The sequence below is a fragment of the Condylostylus longicornis genome, unplaced genomic scaffold, assembly GCF_029603195.1.
Source record: "Condylostylus longicornis isolate FDR11 unplaced genomic scaffold, ASM2960319v2 ptg000135l, whole genome shotgun sequence".
NCBI classification, from domain to species: Eukaryota; Metazoa; Arthropoda; class Insecta; order Diptera; family Dolichopodidae; genus Condylostylus; species Condylostylus longicornis.
The window spans coordinates 6,969,594-6,986,423 of record NW_026578103.1 but is presented as its reverse complement, the minus strand read 5'-3'; the positions used below and the strand labels follow the sequence as shown (position 1 = coordinate 6,986,423).

Sequence of the window (16,830 nt, the reverse complement as noted above, 5' to 3'; positions counted from 1 at the left end):
ATTTGTGTTTCTTCAGACACAAAGAGATATTTCTCTATAAGATCAATAAAATATTTTTGATTTGGTAAAACTTAATTCTGTTTCTTAACCCTTAAGTATTGAACTTTAATTTTGTAATTAAAATACGTTTTGTTTTTTTTTTAAATTTTAAAAATTTTTATTCTAAGTTATATGCACAACTAGTACTTTGTTTTTTCTTTAACAAAAAAATTTGATTATTTTTTTTATATAGCTATAAAGTAAATACTTTTTATATTTCGTTTAATAAAATGCTTTTCAGAATATAAAATTTAAATTGTGAATTTGATGCGGTTGTAAATTTTCAATTTTTATAACTTGAACTCGGTATATTACTAAATTTTTATTTTTTTTTTTTATTTTATAATAATAAACTTAAAAATTACACTTAAAATAGTAATATATATAAAACTATTAAAAAAAAATATTAAGAATTTTGTAAATCAAAAAAAGTGAATTACAAAATGTGCACTTATTAATAATGTTTTATAATTAATATACCTTTTTCTTTTAAATGTTAAGTATATTAAAATTAATAATAATTATTTATTTATTTATAATTTTTTTTCCTTATATATTTGGATTAAAATATTAAATTTTTGTTAACGATATTACCTATATATATACGGGTACAATATAAATTATAATTGTAGGTACATAATAAAATATTAAAATTCTAACCACGTTTTATAATAAAAAAAATGAAGGCACTGGAATGTCAATAATCGATATTAATGCCAGTGTTTTTTCTTTTTTTTTAATTTTACAACAATTCTAATATTTGAGATTTCTGCAACATTTTTTTTTTTGCAATAATTAATTAATTAATAAATTATAAAATGCATGTATATATAATATGTATATGAATATATTTTTGTTCTGCTTAATATTTGGTTAATAAATATAATACAATTTAAAGTACTCTAATATAATTATTAATGAAATTTTTATTTAATACCAAAATTTAAATATTTACTACACTCTAATCAATATTTGTATATAATAATAAAAAGTATACAGCATTATATTATTACATGGTTTAAATATAACAAGTATAAAATATTAAAATATGATTAAATAAAAATTTTATTTGGTTTTTTTTTTGTAAAAAATTAATTTTGGTAATATTATGCCAAAGCTGGAAGGCTATTCAAAAATTTTATTAAATATTATTTATTTTTAACAAATTGTGATTGTGAATTATCAATTCATGTAAATGATTTTCATTATTTTACATACATGCATTATGTATTTATAGCCTTATTAATACAGTTAAAATAAATTTGAACCAAAAATTTTATATTTATTTCTATTCACTTAATTTATATTTAAAATTTATCTCTATAACTAGCTATGTTTGTTTATATTGATTGGTGTTTTAACATTGATTGCGGTAATTAAATTAAGAAATTTCACAAGTTTCGCATTATTTATTTTCAATAATAGACATTTATTTTCTTGAAACTTAAGAAAAGTAATGTGAAAGAAAAAAATAACCAACTCTTGAACCATACATACATAAATATAAATATAATTTGCCAACTTTCAACGATCAAGTCAGCTTAACGATCAGAAAAATAAAATAATATTTTACTCTAAAACGATTAATTTTTATCATTTTCCTGAAATCGTGAGTAATGAAAATTTAATGACAAACTTTTGTCCCATCTTTTGTTTAAGTTATTTTGGCTATAATACGAATTGGAAGAAATCTAAATATCATTTAAACATAATTTAAGATAAAAAAACTAAAGCAAAGTTTTATATTCGAAATATTAATCATTTCAATAATTTGTATTAATTTTAATCTATTCATGTACGTACGTAAAATTTTAAAAATACGTAAACCATTTATTTTATAGTACAAAAAACGAGAACAGATTTAATAAAAAAAAGTGAAATACAACTAATATGAAAATAATTGTAATTCTTTAAGATTTTTCATCTTATTATATAATATATAATAACAAATAAACGAGCAATTATGAGAAATCATAGAAGACGACTCGATTAAATTAACATTTTTATTATAAACACGAATTTTTTTAAACCGCATGATTTAATGATTTTTATCTTATTTATATACTTAACTTAAAGCATTGTATGAGAGGCTAAATACAAAAATTAATTTATTGGTGTTATATGTAAGGTATGTACATACATAATTATGAATTTTTTATATTTTTATTTAACAAAAAATTTTTTATATAACAAAATTTTTAAATATGTATTTTAATTAAAAATAAATATTTACAAATCAGATAACATAATATAATTACATAATTAATTATAGTTAAAAAATATGATTAATATCTAAAATAATATAACTTTTTGTATCTTATTAAATAATGTTATTTATTGTAATAGAATTATGATTGACGATCTATTGTTTGAAAAAACCATTCTGTGAATCGTCTTAACTGTTGTACAGCCGCTTGACTTTCATCTTGAAGTCTTCGATTTTCTTCTGTTAATTTCCTTACAGCATATTCAAGAGATTTACGTCTTCTTGTTTCCCTCAGAATACGATCCTCAAGTTGAGTTAAATGTGTTTTAATTTCATTCGATGTATTAGTTGCTGGATTTGTATTATTTGTTTCAACACCATTGACTTCATTGGCCTCTCCACTGCCACCACCATTTACTATGTTTGATCTACTGTTTTGTTCTATATGATTTATTACTGATTCTAAATTGCGCATTACATTGTTAGTTTCTGTTTCATTCATAGGATCATTGCCTTTTCTTTGTTCATCTTGTTGAAATTGTAACATCATTGCTCTAGTTGCTGTATCAACTAAACTGGACCAGTCTAAATCATTTGGATCTGGTAGTAAGGGCAATTGAATTTGCTTATTATTGTTTTGAAGATTTCCACTTGGTTGTTCAATTTTTTTACGAGTACTTTGATTTTGAGGCATTTTTCGGAAATTTGGTGTACCCTCACTTATATGTAATACGTTTTCGTTTTCAGTAGTTTTTAAAGTAGTCGACAAATCACTTCCTGGTGTTGTACTGCTACTGCGACTGCTACTCGTACTAGGACTGTTATTATTTTGAGATATTACTGTTGCGGGACGGGCGGTTGTAAAAATAACTTCAGTTTTCTGTTCATTAATGTCATTATTTTTCAATTCTGGAACATGTTGAGTACCTAAATTGATTCCTTCCCTTGATCTTGATTTATTCTTTAGTACCATATCATCATTAGAGCATATAGAAAAGGTTGTTTTACCGGTTATAGCGGAAATATTTCCCAAACTATGACTATTGGAAATTTTTTCCTTATGATTATGAGGATGAATTGAATTTCTAATAGAAACATTGTGATTTGAATTACTGGTATTAATAATGCTGTCATCGATAGTTATGTAGTCCGGATTAATAAGTTTCATCAAATCTTCCTGAAAAGTAGTGCTTGCTGTATAATTAACACTATTTCTTTGCATAAGATGCTGTTGATGATTTCGATTATTTGCTCCATGTCGAAGTTTTGCAGCTGCAAGTGGTGGTGGCATATTGTTAGATAAAATAGCTTCACTTTGTGGTCGGGGACTGTTGTTACGACTAGAAGATGTTGATGAAGATGAAACTGTACCACTTCCACCTGAAATTTAAATTATTTGTTAGAAAATATCTAGTAAAATTATAAAAATAAAACGGTGTTAATACAGCAGACCAAATATTTTTGACATAACTTACTTTTTCTTTCAAATTTCAGAGTTATTTTGGAAAATTTTTCTACTGGATTTTCTGTACCAAAACATTTTAATTGGTGAGAAGAAAAAGTAATGAAAAGGAATTGAAAAATGAAGTTTTGATGTGTCATAAGAAATGATATAACACAACATTTACAATTCTTGTGTATGTACAATAAAATTTTTTTAAAATGAAATTGAAAAATTGTATTTTTTTAAAATGAATATTTGAAATAAGTGAATTCAAGGAGCATGATCATTAAAGTATTCAGTTTCATAAGGTTGTATTTAATATCGTCGAGAACTTAAAAATAAAAATTAAAAATAAAAATAAAACATAAAGGATTCATATCTCACAGCTTAATGAAATTTATTTATCTAAAGAAAAATCGTGATAAACCAGCATTATTTTAAAAAGTATTGACCAAAAATATCGGCCTGTATTCAACGTGAAAACTTATATTATAAAAGATATGTTACCTCTAAGTTTAGTAATATTTGTAGTAGTAGCAGATCTTCTTAATCTTGGTGAACAATCTAAATGCATTTCGTCATCTGTAGTCGGTATACTTTTGGTATTGTAAATTAATTCATTGTTTGTTGTATTTATATCCGATGAACCGGGAGGATCTACAGTTAATGTCAAATGTTTAATCAAAATTTCTGCTGGTTGATGTTGTTGTTGGTGATTTGATGATTTTGTAACTAAATATTCAACATTTGCCATTCTGGGTGATGGCCGAATATGGTCATTTGCTGTTGCTAGGCTTGAAAGTTTCGTTGGGTCATGCACAGAAAGGGGGCGACTCGTATTATTTAATGGTAGTGAGTTCGAAGCATTTAATTTTTGATGATCACCTGACTTTTGTTGAGATTTATGAATTTGTCCATTTGATGGCTTTTCAACACAATTCTCTAAGACATCGTACCATCTATCATCATTAGAAGAATGTCCAGACGAAGAACTAGTTAGAGTGCCCATATCTGGAATATGTCGAACATTATCATTTGGTATACTAAACGAGCGAGAACTACTGCCTGTACCATATCCTGAACTATTGCTTGAACGAGGGGGAGAAAAATTTCTTTCATATCGTCTTCGATGGTGATTTGATATTTGTTGAGTTTGTGCATTATTCGATGCAGATTTTTTGGGGGTAGAATTTTTACTTGGGGAATCTCCATGACTATGTTGAGATATATTATGAATTGTTTCATAGTCATTATCAAAATTGTGAACGTTAAATTTACAATTGGGTAAGATACAACCCCTTCTAGGTGAAAAATCTGAAAATGATTCAATAACTGTAACTGTTACTTGAGCAGAAGTTTTGAGTAAGTCCACCATCTGATCATGTGAAAGGGTAGCTACTGCTATTTTGCATATCTCAACAAGACGGTATCCTTGCCGTAAACCAGCGATCCATGCTTGTCCAGATGTTTCCACTTGTGTAACGACGCCATCAGGTTGAACATGAAAACCTAATTGACCCATTGGATTTCTTTTTAGGTTTAATTCAAGTGCCCCGCACCCATGAGTGACAGCTCGTAACCTTTCAATAACTTCTAATTGTTCATCTCTTTCTCCACAATCACGCATATTAATTGTTACACATTCTCCTTGATGGTGGTATATTCTTAATGAGTTACCACAAGTTGACCAACCTAAAATAGCCTTTGTTGGCGTAACAAATATTATTTGTCTTGAACATTCCTCTATTAAAACGAAAGTTTCTACAGAAATTCCCAAAAAGCAATCAACAGCAGCTGACAAACCACTATCTTGTAGAACAACTTGCCAACAAAAAGCAGCTCTCTGTATTGAATCTCCGGAAAATCTTATTTTTGGCTTTTCTTTTTTCTTCTGTGGGAAAAGAGAAAATTTTGTTCCTGGTTCAACAACGGTTGATGTGCAATAATTTGTGGCCAGATCCTTTAAATATTCCTGCCTAGTGCGTGTTGCCATTGTTGCAAATTTTTCAGATCTATGAGCTGCATTTTCCGCATTGATTACCTTAGCTAATAAAAAGTCTGCAAAAGCTTTATTGCGATGAAACATGGTAGCTAAAAATAAGAATCCAATAATTAAAAAATTATTTACAAAAAACTTTTGGTTTTACTAAATAAATATTTACCTGGGATTGGGGGTCCAAATACAGGAACTTCTTTGGAGCGGGATACTGCAACTTTGTACATTGTATTCTCTGTGCAAGGATTAATTACTCTAACAATAATAAACACATGTTGAAATTGACTTCTAATATTTTTTGGTGTGAAAGGTAGAGCTCCGGGCTCTTGAAATACTACTGTAACTATATCATTGCCAATGTGTCGTTTACGCAATAACTGTTGTCTATTATTTGGTGTAAATGGAAGCATTGTGGAAACGTGAAACATAATTTCGCAATCTTGGTAAGTTGCGTAAAGTGAATGGGTGCCTGTTGAATCCGTTTTATTATCGAGTCCAGCTTTATAATGTTCAAAACCTTTCAGTCTAACCCTTTTTCCGATAGTTTCAAGAAACTCCATAAATGCGGGTCCGGCATCTTCATTGTTATACATATCTTCTTCAGAGAACTGTGATGCTCTACAATATAAGATTCCAACTTTATATTTACTAGTCAATCCTTGCTCATCAAGTTTTATCAGTTGCTGTTCACACTGCGGTGTATTTACGCCCAATTTTAGACAATTCATTTGAATCTCTGGTGCGACATATTCTAACAGATCTTTGGTTGAAATTGGTTTTCCTGGTCCTCTAGGGTTTGGAACTGAATCTTCAATTACAGATCCTCTTAAAGTAAGTAATTCTGAAGTTCGAACAATCATTCGAAATTGATAACGGGGTACAGAGGTTGTCGTTGTATTTACATTCTCATAAAGATCTGGTAACTTTTCTTTTTTAATTGAAACAGCTACTGGTCCGAGTTGTTCGTCCATACCAAACCAGTTTTGATGTTCTTGTTGGGCAAAAAATAAACGGTAATAACGTGCTCCATGATCAACACTTTCAATAACTCTATGTCCTTTTTGAAGAGGGCATGTTGTAGGCCTCCACAAGGTTTCATTTGGAGCGCATTCTAGTATTGAAACACCATAAGCAAGGGCAGGTCTGTGGACTGCTGCATTATGACTTGATTTTTTTGAATGAGAATTCAGCATTCTTGTAAGACTGACTTCCCGTTCCTCTTCACCACCGATTTCGTTTCTAAAAAATGGGCAATTTTCTAAGAGATCATTATGTTGTCCATCACCAAAATCTTCATCAGACGAATCTCCATCTGGTGTTGCTGACCTCCCTGTGTTCATAGAGGCTGCTGAAGCACCAGTTGTTGTGTTACGACGCCTTGCTAATAATAATCCTCTTAATTTAGCTGCATAACCTAGATTTGCTGTTAAACTTTGGCAATCAAAATGAGCAAAAGCTCTTCTTCTTTGTCTCTCTTCAATATCAGCCGAAGATGTTGAAGCACTGTGAGATGACAGAATAGAATTGGTTGACTGATTCATATTTATAGAGGTAGTCGCAGAAGATGAATTTACAGGTACGTTCACATTTCCACCATTAATTGAACAGTCTTCGATTAAGATCGTTGAAGTATTTCTTTTATTATTTGAACTGCTATTTGTGTTATTTGAATTAGAAGTACTATTATTATTTTGACCCCAAAGTCTATGCAATTTATTTTTTAATTTAGGGCTAACAGGTCTTTCAAATTGATGATTTTCGTCTAAATTGCTTTGGTTTATATTATTTTTATTTTCGATTTCACCATTGGTTACACCATTTACCGAATTATTTAAAACTTTTCCTTTAAGAAATTCAGCAGGCCCTGGAGATCTTTGATCACTTCCCATTACTTGTAAAACGGCGGGACGATAATCTTGTAGCATAGCGAAAAAACTTTCGCTGGTTGTACCATTAGGTGAAGAAATTACATCAATTGATCCATGGCTACCATATTCACGTCTTAAGCTTCCATTATTATTACTGGATGATTTTTGGTTATCTGGTGAATTTTGCTTATTTTGTGCAGCATGCTGTTCATGCAATAATTCTAAACTGGAATTACTACGATATAAATGATCTGGATTTAAATAAATTCGTTGTTGCTGTGACATATGACCATGGTAACCATTTGTAACTGACCTTGAACCAATTAAATGTCTTTCATTTACAGAACTTCTTGGTCCAGCTAAACCAGCTCCAACACGTGCTCTTAAAACATTACTATTATAATATTCTACAGCATTAACAGCTTGCTCTCGTGCTGAACCAGAACGTGGACGATGTCCAATAACTTGTCCAATACCACCATTTGTTTGAAGAATATTTGCACCTGCTGTTGTAGCTGCAGCTGTAGCTGCTGCCACTGTAGTTGTTGCTGTTGATGACGACATTATGTTACTCGAATTTTTCGAATTACGTACATTTTTGTATGATAAAATTGAATTTGTATTTTGAAATTGAGACTTTGATGTTTTTGTTGTAGTCTGTTGCTTTGGCGGTGTTGTTGCACTTGTAGCAGAAGGATTACTTTTTGAATCAATCATCCCATTGTTATGATCCTAAAATTAAAAGAAAAGAAAATTTTTTCATTAATAAATTAAAAATTATTGTACAGCTTAGGCTTCAAATTTTTCATTTCAACAAATTGTTTATTTTTCTTTTGTCAGCTATAATAAAAGTTACTTAATTTTAAAAATACTAATGTAGAACCGGAAATTTTTAAATTTCACAAAAAACAACAAAATTGTCGTACTTGCGAAACCTCAAATCAAGGGTAATAAATGCAGAAAATGTAAAAATTTAGAAAGGAAATATTAAGTTTCTGTGTAATGATTGCTTGGCAATTAAACGTCAGCAGGCTCCTATAACCACATTAATTGTTTTTTACCTGTCATAAATGTTTAAAATTGAAATTTTATTGAAATTTAATAAATTTTCATAATTAAGTGAAATTCAATTAAATTCACAAAAGAAAAAACAAAAGAAAAAACAAAAGAGAAAAAGCAAAGTCACCTTATATTCAACGCAAAAACTGCAAATAAAGTTATTTTTATTGCAGATTATTTTTTTTATTTTTTTTTTATTAATATTTTATAGAGCGGATGTGCGTTTAAAAGTAAATAAAAGAAAAAAAACATATTAAAATGTTGCCAAAGGATTTTAATGTATAATTAAATAATGATAGGATACAATGAATATGCATATGGTCGCCTGTATATTTTCAGCTAAGGAAGTTGGAAAATTTGCCATTGGTTTTAAGTATTGTAATTATTTTCAGGATGTGGTTTTATCAATATTAATGTTATTTGTATGCACGTTTACATACAAATAACTGTAACACGAATAATAATAATTTTGTTTTAAAGTAATTTTTTATTATTTTAAAAATCATTAAATTAATTTGTCGTCACACGAAAACCGGCTGATCTCTTGCTTATAAGTATGTGTATACGTGTATCACTTATTACATTACTATTGTGTTATAGTTTCCATACTTTGGTGTTTATAATTATATATGCAAATATTGAAATTCTGTTCTGTTTAACAAAGTGTTAAAGAATCTATTTGTTACTTCTATTGGTTTTTCAGAAATTTTGGATTGATTTGTTATAATTTATGATTTGACTTAAACTGTTCAGCTGTAATCATTAAAATCTCATATTTCAGTAAGCACTTATTATATTTTTCTTAAAATAGACAATGTCAATGAAATTTTTAAAAATAATCAAGAAATCGTAAGGGTCTAAGAATAAGAAAGTTCTTTCTAAATTTTTATGAAAGTTTAAATTATATTAAGAAGTTGATTTTGTCTTAAATGAGTTGATAGATGAAAAAATTTACATTTCATTATGTATAAAAATATAAGCAAGTACCAAGTATCCTTGACATTGTAAATGCCTTAAAAGCAGTCTCGAACACAAAGTTGCATGATCAAAACTCTAAAACAAATGCTTATGAAAGCTTTTACATTGTCACGTGAATTTATAAGACGAAATTTATAAAATTATAAAATTCGTTTTACAATTTATTATTAATTGTACAAGGCGTCATATCTATACTTAATTGGGGGCACAATAGGCCATGTTACTACAATCTACAATTTACGTTTTCTTTTAAATTTTCACATTATTTTTCCAATTTTAAAATGCACAATAAAATTAGATTTTGATATTGGAAAATATTTTTGTTTAACGTCAAAATGTTTGCGATTTGGTAGACCTCAAATTTTTTCAATCACTATTATAAGTAATTATTTTGTCTATTACAAGCTTCTTAATCTATATTTTTTAATCAAAGGCTGCAGAAAGATAAGCAATCATTATTATTATTTAAAATACAGTTATGCAGGCTGTTGAATGCTGAGTAATGCACCGACGAAAATTAAAATTATTTCCCGCGAAAATAAATGATTTTAAAACATAAAAAGTAAAAGTGCCGAATATAATCAAGTAACTGCAAATTATTCCTAAATATTGGAATAAAACAATTAAATATTTTGTCAACGTTCAGGTATTCAACCACTCGGTTTTGAAAAAAAAAAGAATGTGAAACTTTAAAAAAGTTCATTATTAGTCAAGGTTTTCTCAACTTCGATGACATTAAGTGCTTATAAACGAAAGTTTTCAAAACGAAATTTAAATTGAATGATTCAACATTAATTTCAGAACCGGTTCATCAGTGGGTAATCATCCATTTGAGAATGACGTTAATTTTAATATGCACTTTATTTTTAAAAAAATATGCATTGAAATTTTTTTTGTAACTATTCATAACTAGGAATTAAACACAAATGTCTGTGAATCGTTTAGCTATGATTCATTCTTTAATAAAAATGTTCGTTGGTTTTTTTAGTAAGTAGCTAGTACATAGTTCAGTGATTTGAGTTTTTAGAAAATTCACATTATTTTATGGTTATATTTATGGTTGTATGTATGGGTCTCATTATTTACTATAATCTGTCTTATACGCACTATTACAATATTATAAAAAAAGGTTTTTGATATTTACGAATTATCCGCTAAAATTTGGGAATAAATTTAACTCAATTTTAAAGTAAAATGCGGTTCAAGTACTTGTAGTTACATTTGTAATAGGTATAGGTCTATAAATTTTGAATTTTTGATTATATATCTTGATTAAAACAAATATTAACATTTAAATAACTTATTGTTAAATTTGTTGTTCTGAGTCTGATGACGATCACTCTTAATTTTTATTAATATTTTCAACGCTTATTCTTTTTCGAAGATCTAATATCGCTAATACATTGTAATCAAATCAAATCATTTGATATTTTATTTAGGCAAGTTAATGAGTTTCTTCTCGTAATTATATCCGGTAACATCTAAGTTATTCTAACTATATTTGAATACACATATATTTCCGTAATTCTAAACCCCAAGTTGTTTTAATTACGATACAAATTTCAATAATGCTTACAAGAGTTTTATTAGTTAAATTAATTTTGATAGGTGTCTAACGCAAACGTAATTACGTAATAGTTTGCCTCAGATTTATTAAGTATTAATTTTTGTTTATTTTGAAATTTTAAGCCTTTAAGAAATTTTAGAATTTTCTAACTATTAATTTACTGAATCTATTAAATTCAGATTAAATTTTACAAATAAAAATTTTGATATTATTTCTACAACACCCATATTAAAACTGCTGACATAAAATTGTAAAAGTATAATAAAATTTAATATAATAATATTAAAGTTATTATTTCCGTGTTTCAAATAAGTAAGTGACATAATAAGCATAAATCAATTTTATAACCAAAGCGATAAATCTAGATATGCAGGCATATTACATAAAATTGATACGTACAGATATACATACATAAATGTTACTTAAAAGTCTAAATAATTATTTAATAGAACTCATACATATTGTGAATAGTTCAAATTTATATGCAAATTTTAGCAGCTTTATAACAATCGCTACTTAAATGTTATATAACCTTAATTGTTTCTCTTTTTTTGAATTTTTTTATTAATATTATTATATAATTTAATATACTTATTGTTAAATACAATAATATATTGAATGCTTTTTTTAATTAAGATTAAATTATTTTTAAAAATACAGTAAACTCATTTTAGTAGAAACATTTTAAAATCAGAAAAAAATTTGACAAAAAATTGTGAATTATTTTGAAGATTCTAATTCACAATAAAAAAAAACAAGCAAAAAAAAAAAGAAATTTTGCTTAAACCTACAATTCAAAGGTTAAATGTAAGAGGGAATTTTGTGCCTACTTCCTAATATTGCTCCAATGTAGTCCAACAGCTGCAATAAAACAAAAATATTTCGGCCATTCCTATGTTGTCCGATAAAGAGAGATGCTATATGCAACCCTTGTATATTTTTGGTTCGATTAAAGGTTTTTTTACTTTCCATTTACATAAATTTCGGTATTTAATGAAGCTTCATCTAGTCCATATTACGATTTCATTTAATGAAGTGCATACACAGGAAACATACCTGATTTAAACTGTCCAGAATTTAATTGATATCAAATCTATAGAAATTATTGAATATTCATATTATCGGGCGTGTACTGTTAATTGATTATTCGAATAAATTTATTGATAAATTTGGAAATAATAAAAAAAAATTAAAGGTCAATTCAAATTGCCTTTTTTTTTCTTTATTGTTTTTTGTTTAATTTTTTCGATATTGTTCTTTTTTTTGCATTTTTCAATTGATATTAAATTAAGAAACGAAACTTGGACATACTTATAAAAAAATAATTACTTAATTTTCCAAATTTTAAAGTGTTCATTTTTTTATTTATACCGTAAGAATAGAATATTTTCGTAAAATCACCTAATTGTTTTATAAAATTGAGGTATTCAATTGTTAATTGTAGATTTTAAATACTCGTATATTTTAAAGAGAAAACAATGATATCAAATTTTTCATAAAAAATTTGTGAAGGATCATCAGCAAATATTTAATGATATTGTATTTCATTGGATAATCAATCGAGATGAAAATAAAAATAACAAATATAAAGTATTGAAATATTTTTAAGAGATTGAAAAGAATGCAATTGAAAAAAGTGATTTTTTGAAAATTTAAAAACAATGGAAAATTTTTTATACTTATTCATTTATAACAAGTTTACACTGTCAATATTTTTGACAAATACTCGAATTGGACACAAGAACATTATAAGATCTTCGATACACAAACATAACACATTTTAAACAATTAAAAGTTCAAGTGTAAATTTTTTTTAACAATATAAGATTTAAGATTATAAGAACATTCAAATGCTATCCAAGTGACGAAATATTAGTGTATACTTATTGTAAGTATAATAGAGGCTTCACTTAATTGATATTATAAGAGCAACAGGACTATTTTAATTAATACAAAAATAATGCGATATAATAACGCAATAACGGTGGTTTTATTTCATGAATTGAATATTATTTTTTTCAAAAAAGATATCGTAAGACTTTAAAGGAGTCTTTAGTAATAAAATGTTAATTAAAAAGAATGGCTAATTGAAATGGCGAACTCTTCCATCATCAGTATGATCCTGCAGAACATGAGTCTATAATTGTTTTAGGCACCAGTTTTTGCAACAACATGCTCTTATACTTCAATAGAATAAATATAACGAGTATATGAGTTGTTACTCTCGGTATATAAACACTTAATGACCAAGCTAGTCCAAATTTTTAAATTTGCTAATCTAAATATTTTTATTAATATAGATTTTCATATTCTCATAAAAGTGGTAAGTGACGTTACGATATCATTATAGTTAAGGTATTTTTATACTTAATGCGGTATAAATACTACGTCACTATCGAATGACACACCTTCATAAATTAAACAAAATAATTTAATAGTTCTTTTTTTTTATAAAACTTTCAATTTTGAATTTCACTTTGATAGTTTTAATTAATTTCTGTCTCCAATCATTCTAAAGTTAAACTTATTTGCATTGGGAGGCAATTTTAGCAAAATGTATCTGCCAGGAAAATACAATTCCAAAACAAATATATATCTATGTACAACTTGCTTATGAAATATGTACTTTCCTTTAAAGAAAAATAGCATAAATCAAGGCGTAATTTCATATCTCACTTATTTTTATACCCGTACGAACGTATGTCTGAAGGGTATACCAAATTTGCCTTACCATTTGTAACGCTAAGAAATAATGGTCTGAGACATAGCTTTGTTTGTCTGTTCGTCCGTCCGTCGCAGCGATAACTCAAAAACTGAATAAGCTAAGTTCACCAAATTTTCACAAATAACTTATTATAGTAAATGCCTGAACCCTATTTAAATTGGATATGATTGGGGTACTGGTTCGAATAGCTGCCGTACAACTTCAAAATTTATTTGGCTATATCTCAGAAACTATAAAAGCTGTGGTACTGAAATTTCACACAAACGAATATATTAGAAGAGCCAATGTGTTTTATAAAATTCGTTTAAATTGCTTGACACTTTCTGATAGTTGCCTTACAACTTCAATAGTAGTTTGTCCATATCTAAGAAAATATTGAAAACACAGTACTGAAATTTTGCATAAATTAATATGGTAGTATGGAAACTTAAAGTCATAGTCTGTTCCATAGTCAGCTATGACATATTTATTCGCACATAGGATAATAAATTCGTACAAATATCAAAGAGTTGAGACGGTCAACTCTATTTTTGCTCGTTTTAAATTATATTTATAAATGAGCGAATGAACATTATAATATTTTAATTTTATATTAAACAATCAAGTAAAATAAATGTAAATTGTACACATATGCAATGTATGTAAGTGTACACAATCAAAAATGGTTAATTCTTCTGAAAATATCGGTTTGCTTTTTTGAAAAGAGGATTATATAATGTACACGTTTTGAATTAATCTTATCTAGTGTTGGATTACCTTATCTTAACTACACAATATCAAATTTTTTTATTTTTACTTTGTTTTTTTCTGAAATTTCTAAATACAATAGTTTCACGGATGAAAAAATTTGATGCCTTTGTGGCATAACAAAAGTTTAATAACACTTTTGTTCTAAGAATTATATAAGAGATAAATTTTTATTTAATTACACTATATGGCTATGGAGTTTTTTAAATTTCTTATCATTTAAAAAAAAAGGTTTATTTCAATCAATTTTAAGAAATTTAGGATAAATTCCTCTAAAAGTCATAACACATCTAAATTTCATCAACAAATTTGAAAAAGTGTGAATTTATTTTTTGATTTACTACATAATTGCCATATAAATTCTTACTCAATTGCATTTCATTATGCAATTTACATAAGGGTTAATCATTACGACAGAATTGTTGATTCTATTTTTAAATTTTATCAATTATTTTAAAGTTGAAAAGGATTAGGACACAAAATTCAATTCTTTGTTATGTTCCGAAACTTTACCGAATTGAGAAAACTATATTATTGTGTTACAAAATTTCAATATATGCAATATTACGTTTCAACTCCAATACGTATTAAATAATTGCAAAATATATTCATCTTTGAACAAGATGAAATTAATTTTTTTTTTATAAACCGAGACCTTTTTGTAAAATATACATTTGAATTATTTTAGATTAAATTATTAATAGATTCTTGTAAACCAGTGTGCAAAAATTACTTTATAATAAAGCCAAAAATTTCGGTTTTCTTTTCAATAACTTCAAGTTTCATTGATCCTTTTTTAGATTCTTTAAAAAATATGTGCTGATATTTTGTGCTGTAACAAAAGTGTATTTTATCACTCGGTTTGTTAAATACGATAATGTAAAAATTTTAATATCACTTTTTTTCAATTAAAATTTTTAGCTAGCTATATTCAATTCTAAATTTAAGCTATAAAAATTTTATTTAATTTAAGATTTATCACAAATCTAATTCTGATTTTATTATTAATTTTAATTCTCAACTGCAGTGAATTAAACAAAAGGAATTATTGTTGTTAGTTATTAAATTTAATTGACTTCATATAGAAACTATTTTTAAGTTCAAGTTCCTACAACGTATTTGAATTGAAAATATTAAGCATTGCATTAGGTCTATGTTTTATAATTCTGTATTTTGCTTAAGAAAACTGTTAGACTTAAAAATTCTATTACTTTTCTTAATTCTTACGGATTTTCTTAGCTCTAATCTAAAATATTGAAAATAAATACCTTTTTGTCTAGAATTTTTTTACTTAAAAGATTCATTGTAAATCCAGGTTAAATTGCTGGTAAATTTTTGTATCCATATAATATAGAGGCCGAATTAGTAGGTAAATAAAAAAATTATCAAAATTTCCGAAAAACAGAAAAAAAATTATCGAATTTATTGTTTTTTTTTTTTTTTAAGTGTCGTTTTATCAACTTTATTTTTTATTTTTTTATAATCAATGAATTTTTGATTTTATTTTTATCTTTCTCACTTTATTATTAAATAAATTACCACATACATACATTCATATATTGTGCATTGGGTATGTCATTTTATACACATACAATTTTTTCATAACATTTTTTTTATTCCTTTTTTATTTTTTATTATCTTTTGATTTTTGCTTTTTTTTTATCTATAAATTGATTTGTTAAGTATGGCTTTTTTTTTTATAACAGACAAACTCTTAATAAATAAATCGGAGAATGTATTAATGGCAAGGTGTGCCGAAAAACTAATTTAATTTTTTTTTATTTTATTTATTAAAATTAATTAATTAATTGTTACTTTATTTTTATTAACTAAATTGAATAAATTTTATAGAAAAAATATTGGTTTTTTTATTATTTTTTTTATACTTGTTTTACAATTACATCAACATTTGTACAAACACGTGCAATTTTAATTTTTCCAAACTTTTAAAATTTTTCTTTTCTTTTTTTATTATGTGCAAAAGTAGAAATCACAACAGTAAAATTTACACAAAAAAAGTAATAGCAAAACAAGAAAGTAAAAACTAAAAAAACAAAAAAAAAAACGATATTTGTTACTAAATGAAAACACGTTCGAATACCGTTAAAGTTGTAAGTGAACTGAGTTGGCAGTAAACACAATGAAATCTGTTTTACCTGGTTAAATAATAATAAACGAGTATACAATACAGTTATGAATGG

At 26.4% G+C, this 16,830-nt stretch overlaps 1 protein-coding gene across 1 annotated transcript; it reads right to left on the bottom strand.

Annotated features, from left to right (window-relative positions):
- Positions 1–2,112: 2,112 nt before the first annotated feature.
- LOC129615257 (signal-induced proliferation-associated 1-like protein 1) lies at positions 2,113–16,378 on the bottom strand. The gene is made up of 4 exons (XM_055530377.1): positions 15,898–16,378; positions 5,852–8,285; positions 4,197–5,780; positions 2,113–3,625 (listed from the first exon to the last, which is right to left on the bottom strand). The coding sequence occupies exons 1-4, from the start codon at positions 15,931–15,933 to the stop codon at positions 2,388–2,390; spliced, it is 5,292 nt and encodes a 1,763-aa protein (XP_055386352.1). The 5' UTR covers positions 15,934–16,378; the 3' UTR covers positions 2,113–2,387.
- Between the last annotated feature and the right edge of the window lie 452 nt (positions 16,379–16,830).